Raw genomic sequence first — 17,388 nt, forward strand, 5'->3', positions numbered from 1 at the left:
ATGTTTAATTTTTAATAATTTTTTCAGTAGCTTAACCATGTATTCAGTTAAATAAAGTAATAAACAGAAGTGTTCAAAGTGAGGCAATATTGTCTTTATGTTGTTTTAAAATTGTGATCAGGTAGCTGTGGGACATGGAAAACTAAAAATCAAAGAAAGTACATCATCTTTGCATCTCTAAGAAAATGTGATGCCAAATTCTGCTCTCAGGTAAATCTCTATAAAGCATAGTCCATAATGGCCTTGTGATACGAGGGTGTATTTCTGGGTTTAGAAAAGAATTGCAAAAGAGCAGTTGTTGTCACATCTGAAGGGCTCAGCACACAAGAGGAGAGCCGGTGCTCAGCTCTGACACAAACCGCCCCGCTGACCTCGTGCAAGCGGATGCAGCATCACTCAACTCCAGTAAGCTGATGTGATGTCACCAGATTGTAATTTGGCTAAACTGGGTTTTTCATTTAAATTTGCTTTCTTCAATGAATGAGAGCACAATTTGGCTCCTTTCTTGATGAAAAGGAAGCCAACCAAACACAACTTTCACCAGGCCTCAGTTTGTGGCTCCAGATTTCAACATACACTATTACAGCGATCAAACGAACCATAGAAATTACTTATCATTTTACTGTTCCTTAACACATTTCACACAGTCCTGCAGCGAGCAGAATCACAAATGAACCTCAGAACATACAGAGAGCACAACTACTACACTGGACATGAAAAGGAAGTTTTATTAAACACGTTTACATAACATGAGTTGGAAGTTCATTTAAAAGCACAGGGGAGTGTTAAGACAAGTGGTCAAAATAGAAAGATACTATCGAATTATAACTAGTTGGTTTTTTGGCCACTAAGACAGAACAGGATCTAGTAGTAGTGCACCAATGCTTGAGTTCTTCCTGCTCAGCAGGTCGAGCAGTAATCAATCTGCGCCCTATGGAAAGATGGGCAGAATAATTCCCATGTGTTGAGTAATAATAAATAGTTCACTTGGTGCAGGCAGTATGTCTATGAATTAAAACCTAGTGTGTATACAGTTTCTACATGTGTTACAGCCCCACAGTAGGAATCTACACCAAAATAGTTATTAGAAGGAATTTGGTCCGTACTACATCACGTCTTTCATAGGGTAAAAAATAAAGTCCATCTATAGACATTTAGCACCAGACTCACAGACCTAGCCTGGCTAAAACCTGCAAAATGTCTATAAGAAAAATGGATGGCTTAGATTTCTTACTTCAGTATAGTAATTACGAGCAAACTGTACAAGTACATGCAACATACAAGCTGGCCTATGTGGAACTAACATACATTATTAAATAACCTTTTTCATCTCTTTTTACAAAACGTGCATGCAGCTTTGAACAGTTCCAAGTCATGCTGCTGTATTTGTGTGATCACAAAATTGAATGGCCTGTAAAAGGAGGGAAAACATATCAACGCACCTGCAGGAATCTGCAGTTGTCTTTGCACATTTACAGAGTATCACAAGGGGATTTCAAGGCCAAGAAGAACTCAAATGAATAAAAAGCAAATTGAAATTTGACTTATTTTTCTCCAAAAAGTAAGATATCTTGCGTTAAAAAATCAAGCCTTGTGCTTGCATCAATCTCAAAGAAATGTAAACTAAAATTTGATAAAAACATTAGTAAGTGCAGAATATTTCAACTGGAATTTCCAGTGAAAACACTGAATCTCATACCATGCTCTATCCAGGGCAGACAGGTGCATCTGAAGCGACACACATCAGAGAAGCCTGGGTACAGCTGAAAGTGTCATATGCTCAATCCATTCCTGGTCAACATTTGGGAAGTCAAATATACATTTATACACAGAAACGTAAATATTTCCTCTCCATTTCTAGGAGGAAAACTGCATTACCAGTAACATATTCAATGTCAAAATTAAGACTAAAGCTGCTTTATACCAGTTCCCAGCAGAAGTTGCAGAATTCTTCAAAATTCTTCCATGCAAAACATCATAAACATAAAAGTTATTATATATAACGCAAACATATCTGCTTTTTTACAAAGAAAAAGTGGCACTGTGATGGTTATTTATTTTTAAGAATATAACTTGGATTGGTCATTTGTTTTGGGTTCCCATGTGAGAAACTTGGAAGTACCAGAACCGAGAAACGATTTGAACTTTCTGGAATTGTAACTGTGGCTGTTGAACACTTTAACGATGCTTACAGAGATATGCTTCAGCCCTTTTGTGTTTGGTTTAGAAAAAGAAAGGAAGGGTCTCTGTCAGTGTTGTGAGGACTTCTACAAAACTAGCAGAATCACATGGCAAAAAACCTAGTGGAAGTGACATGTACAAAAAAACTGCTGAAACACCAGGAAGGTAACACTGCTCGAAGGCTCTGTCAAAATGTGGAAAATACAACATTATTAACAGAGTGAGAGCTTCCAGTTTTTGGCTCATCTTTGACTTAGGTCGAATCTAAAGGTGTCTCTCTCTCTTTTTTTTTTTAGTATTTTTTTTTAAATCATTATAAGCATCGGTGATAGCCTCTAATAGACTGGCCATATGTGATGTAACTTTGTTCTGTCAATTTAAGCCATCTCTTGACAAACAGACATATTTCTGGGTAACTACTACAAGCAAAAACAGAAGTGATTGTCTCTCTCCAACAGTGTTTGTTTGTTGATCTTGTGAATATCTGGTTCCAATCATTATCCTGGGTGATGTTTTTATTAAGACAGCACCTGCTACTATGATCTAATGCAGGGAGGCCCAGTTGAACTTTCCAGAGATGACTGGGAAGCCCTGCGTGTCAGGGGAGTCAAGGTTGGATCCACTAGTGATGAAGGTGGAAATAATTTATACCAGCCTATTACCACACTGGACAGATCCAGTTCCTCCAGAAGGATTTGGGCAACTCCCATGAAGCATTTGTGGTCCATTCGGCCATAGTCTCCCCAAACTATTACCTGGAGGAACATGAAATACAGATTCAGTATTGTCCTCAAACCCATGTTTATCTGTTCACCCAGGCTATTATGTGTAACATCAGGGAAATGTTATTTTTCAGGGTGAAAGACTGTTCCCTCTTGAGGAAAAACCTAATGGCAGGACAGGAGTAAGAGTCAACAAAAGAAAAATGTTTAATTCAGCCAGACATTTCACAGGTCTGAAATCACAAGCCCCAAGGATGTGTTTGCAGGTTATAAAATAAAATGCTTAGCGAATTGGAATGGGTTTACACATATTGCTTTAACTTAAGTAAACATGCAAGAGCTTCTCCAAATGATAGCCCGAAATGGGATTAAGAAGCAACTAACCTGAAGGACTTTACCCTGTGGACTTTCATCAAAAACCAGTGTCTGTTGGTACAAAGGATCAAGGGTCTTCCGTGCAATTCTTGTCTTCTTCTTAGCTATACATGCTCCATTTTCCAATAAATACACTTTGACATATGGAGCTGCAAACAGAACATTGTTAATTTTATGTTTGGACTTAAAAACTTCTACATTTTTCATCTGAGCTGGAGGGCAAATGCCTTAAAAGGGAGTTGAGTGGAAAGAAAATGACACATACTGTCTTCATTGCACAATCTGAATATAATTGTATTGATAAAATAAATGACAAAGCCCATAAGAAATCCATTTGATTTTTATAAACCTTGAATTTAATTATCTAAGATGTTATTAACAACAATTCTGTTTCATGTCTGCTGTTCTAAAAATACTTCCCTTTGCCAGGAATTAACTGTCACTGATAGCTGCTCTGGAGTCTCTACGTACATTTAGGGGTTAGAGATATTTCAAAACAAAAGACTTTTCTATTTCATTGAAAGGAATATTTAAAACTAAGTCACTGAGATAACACAGACATTAATTGCTCTTTCATCTTCAGGTCCTAAGGAGGTTGTAAAGTACCATTTTGGCAAAATGTTATCTGAAACAACTGTTTCAGTTGTTATGGTGGTTGTGGTGGAGTTCTATAAATAACCAGAACTTCCAAATATGTCCTTATAAAATGATACAATATTAAATAACTCATTATACCAATTATTGACACTGGCGCTAGTATAACCTGCTGTTGTGAGGCACTCACTGTTGAATACAGAAGACCACGGCATCTGGGTCCGTTAAGCAGTTTGTTTAAAGCACTTTCAACTGTTCTCCACCTAATTTTAATGTGGAACAAACACAAAGGACTTCCCCTGTATCAGCAAAGCCCCTCTGAGATTATATGACTTGGCTAAGATATGCAGAAATACTCCTGTAAATATTCCTTCCAGAACAGATGTTGAGTTGCTGAAAATCATTCCTTGAAAGCCGGCATGCAAAGCAGATGAAAGATGGTAAGAAGTGGACATCAGTAGCAAGGATATATCCATGCATACATTCCTTGTTGCAAAGCAAACTAAACAAATGCAAATCTAGTTAAAGCTAACAAGGAGCTCAAAAAGTCTTCAATCCCCAACTCACCAGCATATTTCAAATTCTTGTTTTCTGTTCATATATTGTCTATTTTTTCCTTACCTGGGGTAGATTTAGAGCCAGGTTTTTGCGTGAGGCCACGGGCTCTAATAACTTCTACTTCCAACTGGCCCTTTTTATCCACCATTCCAATCTGTATGTCACCTGAGAGGGAGAAGAAAGAAGCCCACAGTTTAGAGAGGCAGTACAGCATGGGTGACAGGCTTGAAGACTGAGAAACAGAAATGGAATCAGCTGGTTAGAAATCTGACAGGCCACTTTGAATAACAAATGCACAGTATGACGTGCAGCTACGTAATGACTGTGCAAATAAATGAACTATACATATCTCCATGAAACATGACACCATGATACATTTGACATGTAAACTCCATTCTCTAAAAAAACACACTAAAGAATAGATAGTCCAGAACTACAGAACTGGGGGTCCAGATTTAGAAAGACAGAATTTTGAAATAAACCGGGCATGAGGTTTTCACATGCATGTCCAGCAGTATATTAGAGCAGTGTTTATAAATTGGTACTTGAGGTGTGACAGGCAAGATTTTTTTATCAATTAGACTTTGCTTGAAGAAACAGAGGTCTGTGTTGCACTAAAAATAGCTCACAGGAAAATTCCAACAAGGCTTTTTAAGAGTACATCTCCGTATTGCATGTCTAAAATAAAACATACGACAAGGAACCAGAAGGGGGAGTGATAATACAAACATTTTCAGCAAACCACTAGTGAAAGGAGACCACGTAGAAGGTCTTCTGCAAATTGTTATAAAGCATGAATGAGTGATTTTTTGGGGGGCCAAAACTTGAGCCTTTAGTAAATAAAGCAATTATAGGAAGTGAAAATAAACATTTTTCTGAAGTAATTTACAGTAAAAATTTTAGTCAGAAAACAAGATTAAAATATAGTGATGGAAGAAATTTAAACCCTTATATTCATACTGATAGACCCACTTAGTTTTTTATTAGGCAAATAATCTAAAAAATATCTTCTCTTTGATAATAATAATAAAAAATAGGACTTTGGGAAATTTGGTGTCTTTCAATGCATTAGTAGCTGGATTCACACAGCAACCCTTGCCTTAGGGGGGTACTCAAAGCATGCTCAAGTTTCTGTCTCCTTCTGCCTGTGAGTAGGAGAGCACTCTCTTCTGCAAGTTTTCTTTCTTTTTCTCTCTCCTTTTTCAGAAGTGGCTCAGTAGCCCTTCCAGAAGCTGATTCTCCCAAGACAGCTGTACTGAAGCATTAGCCATTTATAATTTCCAGCAGAAGTATGACTAAAATAGTGGATCAAGAACTTCGCACTTTGCATGTCTAAAAATTTCTCATATATAAGCAAAAAAACCCACAAACCAAATCTTTCCAAAGATACTTACACAGTACAGCCCAAAGATACATATGCAGTACTGCACGGCTGCACACCTTACACACTCACACTCCTAGTCACAACCAGGAGAGAAATAATGCTACTATAGGGAAATGCAGAGTGGGCTGGAACACAGAGACCATCACAGAAAGCCTGAGGCAGCTGCAGTAGAAAAGGATTTTGTCTCTTTCGTGACAAACACTGGCTTTATCAGCAACTGATTATTGGGCATTGCAAATGTGGGCAGAAGTTTCACATTCTGGAGTCAGATGAACTAAGCTTGAACAAGTGCAGAGGTTACCAGAAGTTGACTGTCACATCAAGTAAGTATCAACTCTGAGCAGCTGAGATTTTGCAGTGAGCTACAACTGAAGAAGCCACAACAGTTTTCACTGTGAAGTGTAACTCCTGTCTTCAAAATGCAAATTAGACAAGCAGGCACCTCACTAGGGAACAAATACTGTTTCTCACCCCATTCTGAATGCTGGCTTGTGAGGAATACCAGCGACTGCATAGAGGACCTTCATGCTTACAGTGAAGGAAGCCAGTTTGTAGAACTCTTTTTGGTGATATAGCCTGGCAGTGTGTGTGTTAGTTAACTGGCTTATTATTAATTTAACAGAGGAGAACATTTATTCTTACCCATGGCAGGGGTTGCTAGCGTTTGTCGGCCTACCAACTGTGCAGGCCCAAGTCCATCGAGGAAATCACTAAACTGACTGTCAGCGCCCAGCCGTACTCCGGGAAAGATTAAGCTGCAGCAAAAGAAAAGCTAGTTAAGCATAAAACCAGGACTAATTTCTCTTGTCCTACAGTATTTACCTCAACAGTGCTACTGATACAAGGGAAGCAACTCAGGATGTGCCACCACAAATTGTTCTGCAGCATCAGGAATGAGCTGCCTCCCACAGGCCCCAAAGAAGTGCAGTGAAATTCTGCAGATGGACTCAAAGTAGTCCATAAAACTGTTTCTGCTAAGGAATTCTCCAGGAACAGTGAAAAGCCTGACAGGTGAACAAAATATGAGTGACCTTGCATGAGAAAACATAAAAAGCCTCAAGAAATTTAATAGCCTATCATTCTCCATTCCTGAATGCTTGATTTACCTTGTAATACTGTTTTATATCTAGACATACATCCAAACCCCATCCACATCCGTTAGAACCGAGAGGGAAAACAGGTGTATACACTAAAGTAATCTGATTGCTGCAGCTGTTTAATGAAGCAGTAAACTCGTTATATTAGTGTTGATTAGATGCCTAGCCAAAATATTCTGGTAGCCTGGATATACAGTTGGTACCCAGCCCTCTTTCAGGACAAAAATTGAACTGTAATATGTTGGCACAGAATATATGGAAACATTCAAGGTCAGGCTGGATGGGGCTCTGACCAACCTGATCTAGTTGAAGTTGTTCCTGCTCACTACAGGGGCATTGGACTAAATGACCTTTAAAGGTCCTTCCAACCCAAACCATTCTATTATTCTGTGATATGTGCTTTTCCAAGCTTATTTCTTGTATTCCAGAATCTCCACTTTATTTTCAATAGATATACAGACTCCAAACAGTAACAAAAGAAAAAACAAAACAAGCCTCAAACAAACAAAAGCAAGCAAACAAAATTTGCCACAATAAAACCAAACCAAACCCACAAAAAGAAAGAAAAAAAGGAGAAAAAGAAGGATCCATGGTGGGAAGACTCAGCTTTGATTTCTTCATCTCAAATATGAGGAACAGAATAGCAGACATTGAATGAATCCTACCCAGCAGGCCACCAACCATGCTGTACCTGCTTCTCCCTCAAAGGAAGCTCCCTATTACTCTGGAGAAAATAATAACAAAACTTCCTAATAAAAACCTTTAGAGTGAAAGGCTTTGATTTCCAAAGTTCAGGCTTATGTACTCTGGTCATTCCATTCACACTGAAAACTCTTTGTAAACTCCAGTTAGCTGGATAGAAAAAGTCTATTCCTCTCTTCAAGTGTAATTGCTCCTACTATGTCTGCATTAAAGTAGAGGCTGCTGCAATTAAAGCTATCCTGAAAATATCAGCACAGTGCTTTTTATTAGAAAAGTCTGATTTACCAAAAAGCAAGTTTTTCACAGAAGTTTAGTTTTAAGAAATTTTTTTTTTTTTTTTTTTTAAGAAGGTTTATTCAGATGGAGGAAAAAAGGAACTTCAAGGTCTCCAGTTCAATCATCAGCCCACCAGTTATAACATTCACCTAATAATCAGATGCAGCTCCAAGCCCACCCTTACTGACAAGACTCACAATCTGCTTGCTTCCCCAGTGGCACTAGCTGTAAAGTAGTGTCTTGCCCCTGCTATGAAAAGTTTCTTGCTTGTTTCCTTGGCTTTTTTCCCTAAAAAGGGTTTCATTATGCTACGGACCAACTTAAAACTTTGAAACAGCTAGAGAGAAAATCTGAGAGCATTCTCTCTTTTCAGACACCCCTAGCTGTACACATAATAATGAAGGTTGTGAAGTACACATTCATCTTATTGTGTATGAATTCTAATTAGAACTGAGTTACAAGTCAAGTAGAAGAACATAATGGGGTTCTTGGGGTACCTACTGTAGGAATCTGCCTTCTCAGCTGAGCTACATATCTGATTGGTCTTACAAAATGCACAGTACTATCAACAAACTATGAGATCTTGGAAGTTCAGTATCATAATATATGCACACACAAGGAAGGAAAAGTAGCCTATGCAAACTTAATATGTGCATTTCCTAATTGTCATCATCACCCACCTATGATAATGTCAAAAGTGAACTGCAAACAAAACACTACTCAAGCAACCAAAGTCAAGCGTGCACTGATTTTTACGGGAATCTCAAAAGAGACAGGAAAAGCTTAGCAAACAGTTTTGATACTCTGAATCCAAGGTGCTACCAAAAACTGATTCAGGCTCACACTAGAAATACATCTGAAGTTAAAGGTGACATTTCTAATGTTAAAAAAAGGCCCAGAAGGATCAGCTGACATGATGCATGTACCCCTGATCATGGGGTGGAGGTGTGTGGCTTTCCCTCCACCCTGCAGTTGTGTCCAACTTATGTTCTACAAATAAGCCAGTGATGCATGTATGGGAAGTGATTGAAAGTAGAAAACTGTTTCATTGGTTATCTTTCTTACAAGAACCTCTGCATTTACCATCTTTCATTCACTGTGAAACTCAGAGCTGCTGTAAACTAACACTATTCTATCAAATTCAAGCAAGTCTGCAGAACATCTGACAATTTGATTGATAGCTAAATCACAGAATCATAGAAAAACAGAAGACTTCAGAGTAGTTTTCCAAGCCACAAATTACAGCATCACACTGAACAGAGCCCTCTAGTATCCCTTTCACCAATTACATTGTGTCCTGTTTGAAGAACGTTTCTCTTCCTTCATTGCAGCAGAATATATTTAACTATTTCACCTGAGTTTCCTTATCTATCTGCCTCCTTTGGCTCATTCTCCTGGGCTTCTTTTCAGAGTCACTGTTAGATATTGGTGTTGTTCTCACTTCACTGGCTTCTGTTTCTTTACTCTTGCCAGGGATTGGAGATTAGGGCCCATGTTTAAGGCTAAGGCTAAGTGTGAAGTGGGTTTGGAGTCAGGAGATGAAGTTGAGGTATGCTGAGGATCAGGAATCAACCAGAATCACAGAATCTTAGGGTTTGGACAGGACCTGGAAAGATCATCTAGTCCAACCCCCCTGCCAGAACAGGGTCATCTAGAGCACATCACACAGGAACGTGTCCAGGCGGGTTTTGAATGTCTCCAGTGAAGGAGACTCCACAACCTCTCTGGGCAGCCTGTTCCAGTGCTCTGTCACTCTCACAGTAAAGAAGTTTTTTTCTGATATTTACATGGAACCTCCTGTGTTCCAGTTTGCACCCACTGCCCCTTGTCCTATCACTGGACATCACTGAAAAAAGCCTGGCTCCATCCTCTTGACACTCGCCCTTTACATATTTGTAAACATTGATGAGGTCAGCCCTTAGTCTCCTCCTCCCTCAGCCTTTCCTCATAAGGGAGATGGTCCACTCCCTTAATCATCTTTGTGGCTCTGCGCTGGACTCCTTCAAGCAGTTTCTTGTCCTCTTGAACTGAGGGGCCCAGAACTGGACACAATATTCCAGATGCAGCCTCACCAAGGCAGGATAGAGGGGGAGGAGAACCTCCTTTGACCTACTAACCACATCCTTTCTAATGTACCCCAGGATGCCATTGGCCTTCTTGGCCACAAGGGCACATTGCTGGCTCATGGTCATCCTCCTGGTCCCCCAGGACCCCCAGGTCCCTTTCTCCTACACTACTCTCCAGCAGGTCAGCCTCCAACCTGTACTGGGACATGGGGTTGTTCTTCCCCAGATGCAAGACTCTACACTTGCCCTTGTTGAATTTCATCAAGTTTCTCCCCGCCCAACTCTCCATCCTGTCCAGGTCTCTCTGAATGGCAGCACAGCCTTCTGGTGTGTCAGCCACTCCTCCCAGTTTAGTGTCATCAGCAAACTTCCTGAGAGCACACTCTGTTCCCTCACTCAGGTTGTTGATGAAAACACTGAACAGCACCAGTCCCAGTACTGACCCCTGAGGGACTCCACTAGTCACAGACCTCCAACTAGATTCTGTCCCACTGACCACAACTCTCTGACTTCTTCCTTTCAACCAGTTCATGATCCACCTCACCACCTGATCATCAAGACCACACTTCCTCAGCTTATCTACAAGGATGCTGTGGGAGACAGTGTCAAATGCCTTACTGAAATCAAGATAAGCCACATCTACTGCCCTCCCATCATCTATCCACCTAGTTACTTCCTCACAGAAGGCTTCAAGGTTGGTCAAACATGACTTCCCCTTGGTAAAACTATGTTGATTGCTCTTAATGACCCACTCATCCTTGATATGCCTAGAGACAGTGTCAAGAATAAGTTGCTCCATCACTTTCCAGGGATGGAGGTAAGACTGACCAGTCTGGTAATGCTTTCAAACCAAAAGTCTGGGCCAAAACATAGTGAAAAGTTAGGGAGCTAAGACAAAAAAGCAGAAAAGCAAGCAAATGTGATCAGATGTGAAAAAATTTATTGTATGAGTGTTGACAGAGGTGAGGAGACCTGTCAGAGGCAGAATTGATGCTGGAGAAGCAAGAGATGGGAAGTAGGCACCAGAGCTAAGGAGGCAGAAACAAGACATAAGATGCAGATAGTGTCACAACGGGTTTATGATAGCTCACCTCACCTTGAAATTAGACCTATTTCTAAAGGCTAATTTTCAAACTAAGTCCCACTATGCACACGCAGCCTGCATTATGTCCCAAGAAGAAGCAAGAACTCCATATACCTTGCTCTCTTCATTGCCTTTCTCAGAGGCCAGTTCTCACGTCATGGAAGGGACCTTGAAGATCATCTAGTTCTAAACCCCCTGCATGGGTAGGCACATCTTTCACTAGACCAGGTTGCTCAAATTCCTCTCCAACCTGACCCTGAACACTTCCAATGGTGGGGGACCCACAACTTCTCTGGCAAACCTGTTCCAGTGTCTCACCAGCCTCATTGTAAAAAACTGAAGGTGATGAGATCATCTGATGCTGGAAAAACTGCACTTCTACACAGCTCCTTGCCAGCACCATAGCTGCCCCTAGCTCTTTGTGCCTTATATAGCGTGCAGTAACAACTGCAGTAACATGGTAACCATATAAAAGGATGAATCCAAAGAAGTCACTGTCATTTTTTTTCAGGTCTACAGGGTGGATTTGCATGCCCCTGGTTTCCCCTTTTGCAGGGAGGCATCTTCTAAGAATTCCCTAATGACCACTGTGCCTTGGCACACGCATCAGAGTCCCAGTGACAGCTGTGAGGAAGCTGGAGTATTCATGCACACTGTCTTGTCAGACCTGCCTTTGTTCTCCTTTCCTACATCCTGAGTCACTCAGCAGTGAATGAAAACAGCTGCCCCATTCCCCACAGTTGTCTGCCTGATTTCAGCTGATGGGGCAGCTGGACTCGGGGTTTATAATTCTCAGTGAGAGAACTGGATCAACTCCAAACTAAACTTTCTTTGTATACAGTATTCCTGAACAGGGCTTCACATCACAGGGATTCACATACAACATCTGAAGTTTAACTCTGAGTCAATCCACACATAAGTCAAAGGGAAAGCACCCCTATGTTTTGTTTTGATTAATGTGCTCTGAATTTAGCTTTTGGTTAATAAAATGCCTCACTGGATGACAGAGAAAATGTGAAATCCTCTCCCAGTTTCAATTTTCAAGAAATTTGTGTTATGTGCCCTAAAATAGTCTGAACACAGAGCTATCCCCTTCAGCCAGAGCTGGGACCTTTGTTCACATCCAAAGTTTTCTTACAGCTTCTCCTACATGATTGATGCTTTTAATGCCACTTACTTGCCCTCGGAGCTATAACTATTCATGCTGCCATCAGTGGATTCCCGACTTGGCTGTCGAACCATGCGACTCCTCATCTCAGCTGCCATTCCTGTCTCTGTGCTTCTTTGTATCGTGCTCTTTAGCTTCTTGCTGCCAGCCTCTGAAAGCAGAGAAAAAGAAGCAATAGTTAAAATGACAACTTAGAGCAAAGCCTTTCCTTGCAGTTTCCCCCCAACAACAGTGATCTGACACGAGCTTTACTATTTAATAATAAAAAAAGACTCTTCTGATCAAAGAAAGAATCTCTCTTCTGTTGCAAACTCATGGTGGCTTCTCTTTCAAAGGGCTGCAACCAGAAGATACTTGTTAGGGAAAACTGTTAAAAATTACGTGTCTTATTAATGACCTTTACACAGTTGGAGTGTAGGCAATAGTACCTGCTAACCATATACTTGGTAAGGTGTCTCTAGCCACCATATTGGGTGCCTACAAAAGAAGTTAGAACTCTCACAGAAACAAAACGGGGGGAAAAAAAACTTTCAAGCATTAGACAGAAAAATGTTAAGCAGTAAAATATTTAATATAAAAAAAATTAAATTTTTTTACCCAGCAAAATCCAACTTTTCACCACAGAAATTCTTCAAAGTAAACAATAAGCTTTACGTAACTTCTGATCTTAGCACTTCCCAAGTAGAATTAACTCTATGGAGAATCCATGTGGAAGATGATAGACTTCATGGAGTCTAGGCTTGCTACTGAACACTAGAGAGTAATGTAAATCTTGTGAAATTGTTTAAGAACTTGATCCGTTTGGAAAAGCTTCCATCACACATTCTTTAAAATGCAATTTGAGTTTGACCTGAAAGGTTTCTTGTTACCCTTGAGCAAGGAGAGCTTCCAGTCCTTTAGAGGAGTGGTTCTGAGCTGAAGGTGCAATGGCCAATCTACAATGAATTCTGCTGTTGCATGGCAGAAATGACGCTTCCAAATGATGATACTAGTTCACAAAAAACTTAAACTGAAATCCTTCCACCAAATTCTCTATGTGATGCAGCAGTGCGCGTTCACTTCAAACTCAGTGTTTTCATTTAGTTCACCCCATCATTCAATGGGGAACATTACTCTCTCTCAGGAAGTAGTAGATTTGATGCCTCACGTAACTGTATGCAAAAAACATTCTCCTGCATTTGCCTTCATTTCAGTGCTCCTTCATCTACTGTCTGTGAAGTTGTTGCTTCCTTTTCACAGTCTTCTCAAGGGAGCATCTGAAAAAGTGACGCTTCTTCCAGTTCCACCTGCTTTGGAGACTGAATTGCTCTGAAAAAAATTTCACTTTTCTGTTTCTTATGGACATCATTGATGTTTAAAGCTGACAAATCTTACCTTTCTTCACATAAAATTTGTGGCTTTGGTAGCTTCCACACAGCTGCTCATTGCTAAGGGTGGTTAAATGAGCTGTGGAGAACAGCTGGTGGAAGGCAGGGAGGAATCACAGTAGCATCATCTCTGGAGTGAGCAGAGAGACAGCAAACATGGGCAATGCAAAAAAGAAGTAATTCATAGATTGGGCTGAGAAGAGACAGCAACACAGCCAAAGGGGCTGTGGCTTTCCTCTTAAGCCTTCTGGATGGGCTGAGGGCTCTTTTTCTGTGGCCATCTAGTATTAGTGAAATAAATGCTTCTGAGAGTAAGAAATCAGCTACTTCCACAGATCCTTTGCACTCTTCTGAAGCCAAAAGCTTGGAGGTTTTTCTGCGGGCAACTGCAACGCATCCAGATGCCTGGTCCTTGCCCAGCTGAAACCACATTATTCCATGCTGCTGAACATGAGATAGACTAGGCTAGACAAGGAACACCAGGCAGACCAGGCTCCACTCTTAGTGCAGGTGGCTGTTGAAGGCATTTGCTGAAACTTCAGTGACTCACATGTAGAACACTGAAAGCTACATATTGGACCTGAGCTTCATCCTTAAAAACAGATGGTGTGTCCAGCCTATCAATGCTGAAAAGCTGAGCATCAAAAATAAATCCAAGGACAGGCTAGCTAGTATAACCCCCATGCAGAGCCCTGCGCCAAAGCAGGACTCTTGCATTTTCAGTAGCCATGGATTTGCCACCCACATTATTTTGTGCCTTTCTCTCTTGCTGAGACCTGTCTGTAAGTGCCTCTGCTCCCAAAAAGCAGGTGAGATCATGTGGTTTACCCCCTGCATTCTTTTCTGGATCATCCAGATCAGGCAACATGACTGGAAGAACCTGAAATGTGGGCACCTGAACAGGGTTGCCTGTGAGTAATCATGGCTCAGGAAACAGGAGCCATGAGACACTAAAGGCAGCTACAAGATCATAATGACCTTGGCCCAAACTGGGAAAGTGAAGGTTGCTGTGGACCACCTGGGCAACATGGTGTATGCTGAAACTTAGGAATGAGAGCCAGGCTGTTGGGAAAGCATAATGAAGAACATATTTCTAGAAATAATCACTATCCATTGACTAAATTACAGAAATTAGTATTTTAGCTTTGAGTCACTGTAGAGATTGAAAATGCAAGTGTTTTGTGTTTTTTTTTTAAAAGTTATTTTGTATTGCCATGGATAACATCTATGTTGCTGCTTGGATGCAGTTCTTTGCTCCACAGATTTTAAATGCACAAACCATGAAGTAAGTATTCTTATGCCTGGCCATAAGCAAGTCTATAACCTTGTCTCACTGTGCTGCAACTACCAGATTGTCTTTTTCCAAATACTTTTCCAGCCACCACTCTCTATTTTACTGTGATGAATTCCACGGTTTTTTTGGTCAACATTGTTTTTCAAGTTTAACATCAAAAAAAACCCACTTTCGTTTCTTCTTATACCTGCTACTAATATCCACGTTTCCCGCGAAAACTAGAGTCCTCCTGCATATTTCATTTTATAACCTCAGTCTTAATATTTTTCATTACAATCAGAAATATAACGTAAAAGTAACCCAAGATAGAATGGTAAAATACATCAAGTTTTATGGCATAAAGGGAATTGCTTTTGCCCATGACTAAGAACTGAAGCAGACATTGTGCAGGTTTTGGAAGTTTTCACCTTGGTCAGTCATGCACATAATGTTTTTTCTCTCCACGTACAGCACAAAACCTAATGAGAACCACTTATGTACTCCCATAAACTGCTCAGCAACACCCTGAGCTGCCAGGGAGGGAAGTGGTGAGCATACAGCTGAGTTGGGAACTGCTGCTATTTCTAGAGGTGCCTAGGTAACATGAAGTCATGCTGGGGGGTAACTTCCAGTCCTGTCTAGACTGCACAAGGCAATACGGGATCCAAAGAGCTACCAGTGTTCCTGCTGCTCTTGATAACAAAGGGTTTTTTAAACTTTCATCTTCATCTTGTATTACTTCTAATCTAGCAGGTCTGCACAGATCTTTGTAATGCTGTCTTTATATGAACAGTGTAAGTTCATAAAATATTTAAGTTCAATATCTATGCTATGATCTATTGAGAAAATTTTCTGCTCTTGTCTGACTATCTATTGGAGAATGCTCTTGATTTTTATTAGTTTGATATGTACAATTAAATTTTGTAATATGTTACAGCTATTTGCCTACACTGTGTAAATTACACTACATTCATCGTGCAGACTGAAGATAAACTGTCTCTATACTCAATACCATTTAGGGGCAAAATTTACTCCAAAATAGTCTGTATGCTTCTGTCTGCTGTGTCAGTTGTATAAGGCTTTCTGTGTGCAGGTATGTAGATTGGTGTGCATACACTGCATCTACACACACAGTTTAACAGGTACAAGCTAGAGAAAAACTACTGCAGAGCAATTGTGATGGACATTTTTTCAGATTTAGTACTGATGCAAGAGGAACATAAAGCAGCCATCTGTGGCTACAAAATATACCCAGCCTGTGAGCATTCTGCAGTCCATCCACAGCCTTGTTGTAGCACCCCAGCTGCAACAGCCTGAGTGTGTGCAGTGTGCTATTTCAGTCTAGCTATTATAAATACAACCTATAGTGATTCCCTTCTGGTTTGACAAGAAACTTGTCTCTGCTTTTGGTTTTCTCAGACAAAAGTAAATGAATGGGAGATCCTGATCTAACTAATCTAAGCAAGCTTGTTAATGTATTCACCTACATTTGCACAAAATATCGATGCAACTGATGCATCTCAATTTCTGTTTTTCCTAATCCCATCCAAGCACAGCAGCCTGGAGCAAAATGCTATTGACAACAGAATTACATTGAGTAAGGGTCAGTGATAGGATTTATAGAATTAAGGTGCCTACTAAAGATACCTCAAGGCTAGTTTTACCTTGTTAAGGGCATCCAATCCAGAGAATACTACAATGCCAGGACAAAGGGCCCAAAATAGCTCTTATCCACCACAAATTCCCTTAGCACATGGCATCACAATTGGTCTGGCTTCTTCTCTGGGCTCCATGTAGTGCCTGGAGGCAATTACTACATTTTGCTCTTGTTGCAGTGGAGTAAGTCTGAAATAACTGGAGGGGCTGCATCATGGCCGGCTGGAGTAAAGCTTTTATCTGTGATGCCAAGATGAGTATTACATGCCCTGGGACAAGGCTAAGGGACATATAAGAATAGGTAAGAACACAGCCTTGGTGAATTAGGTAACAGGACTGTGTTAGAGACTTCAAGGGCAGAAGAAGACAATCCTGATATTCTCTTCTATGTACTGTCTACAGGGAGAGGTGCCATGAGCACAGAATCAGATTGCACAGAATCATACCCGAGGATAACTAGTTGGTTAGAACCAGAAAAAGAAGCAAATATGCACACATGCAGCCCCTGGGTACGTGGCATGGAAAACTAATGACTGGTTCAGAAGAACGCTCCAGAGAACAAAGCATACACCACTGCTAAATCCACTAAGGAAAGGGATAATAAGAAGGGTACTAATACTCAGTGTCACTGCATGACTCAAGGGCAAATTATTAATGGCATCAAGTATGCTCATGCATCTAAAGACAGCCTCAAACGACTACAGCTCCAAGCCAGCTCTGACTGAAACCCAGCAGGACAGTGACCACATTGTTGGTTTGCACAGTGACTATGTGAGACAGCAACAAGACTATGGCAGCATGAATAGTAAGGGTCATCCTGAATTCAAAGAGCTATTATTAAAAAAAGCCAAGGGGCACATTTCCTTCTGGTCTTTTCTGATGTGT

The 17,388-nt window shown here is 40.5% G+C and overlaps 1 protein-coding gene across 50 annotated transcripts in view; it reads right to left on the bottom strand.

The window, feature by feature from the left end:
• Positions 1–708: 708 nt before the first annotated feature.
• Positions 709–17,388, bottom strand: part of RIMS1 (regulating synaptic membrane exocytosis 1) — a 319,116-nt gene continuing 302,436 nt past the window's right edge. For 49 of the 50 annotated variants that reach the window (XM_051615426.1, XM_051615425.1, XM_051615461.1 and 46 more), the window contains 5 exons: positions 12,217–12,358; positions 6,457–6,569; positions 4,494–4,595; positions 3,288–3,427; positions 709–2,936 (listed from right to left, as the gene is read on the bottom strand). In XM_051615426.1, coding sequence (XP_051471386.1) covers positions 2,718–2,936; positions 3,288–3,427; positions 4,494–4,595; positions 6,457–6,569; positions 12,217–12,358 — 716 coding nt within the window. In that variant the 3' untranslated portion in view covers positions 709–2,717. Of the gene's footprint in view, positions 2,937–3,287; positions 3,428–4,493; positions 4,596–6,456; positions 6,570–12,216; positions 12,359–17,388 lie in introns of those variants that run through there. The other variant, XM_051615454.1, reaches the window with a different exon arrangement.

This window comes from Apus apus, chromosome 3 (genome assembly GCF_020740795.1).
Source record: "Apus apus isolate bApuApu2 chromosome 3, bApuApu2.pri.cur, whole genome shotgun sequence".
Taxonomy (NCBI): Eukaryota; Metazoa; Chordata; class Aves; order Apodiformes; family Apodidae; genus Apus; species Apus apus.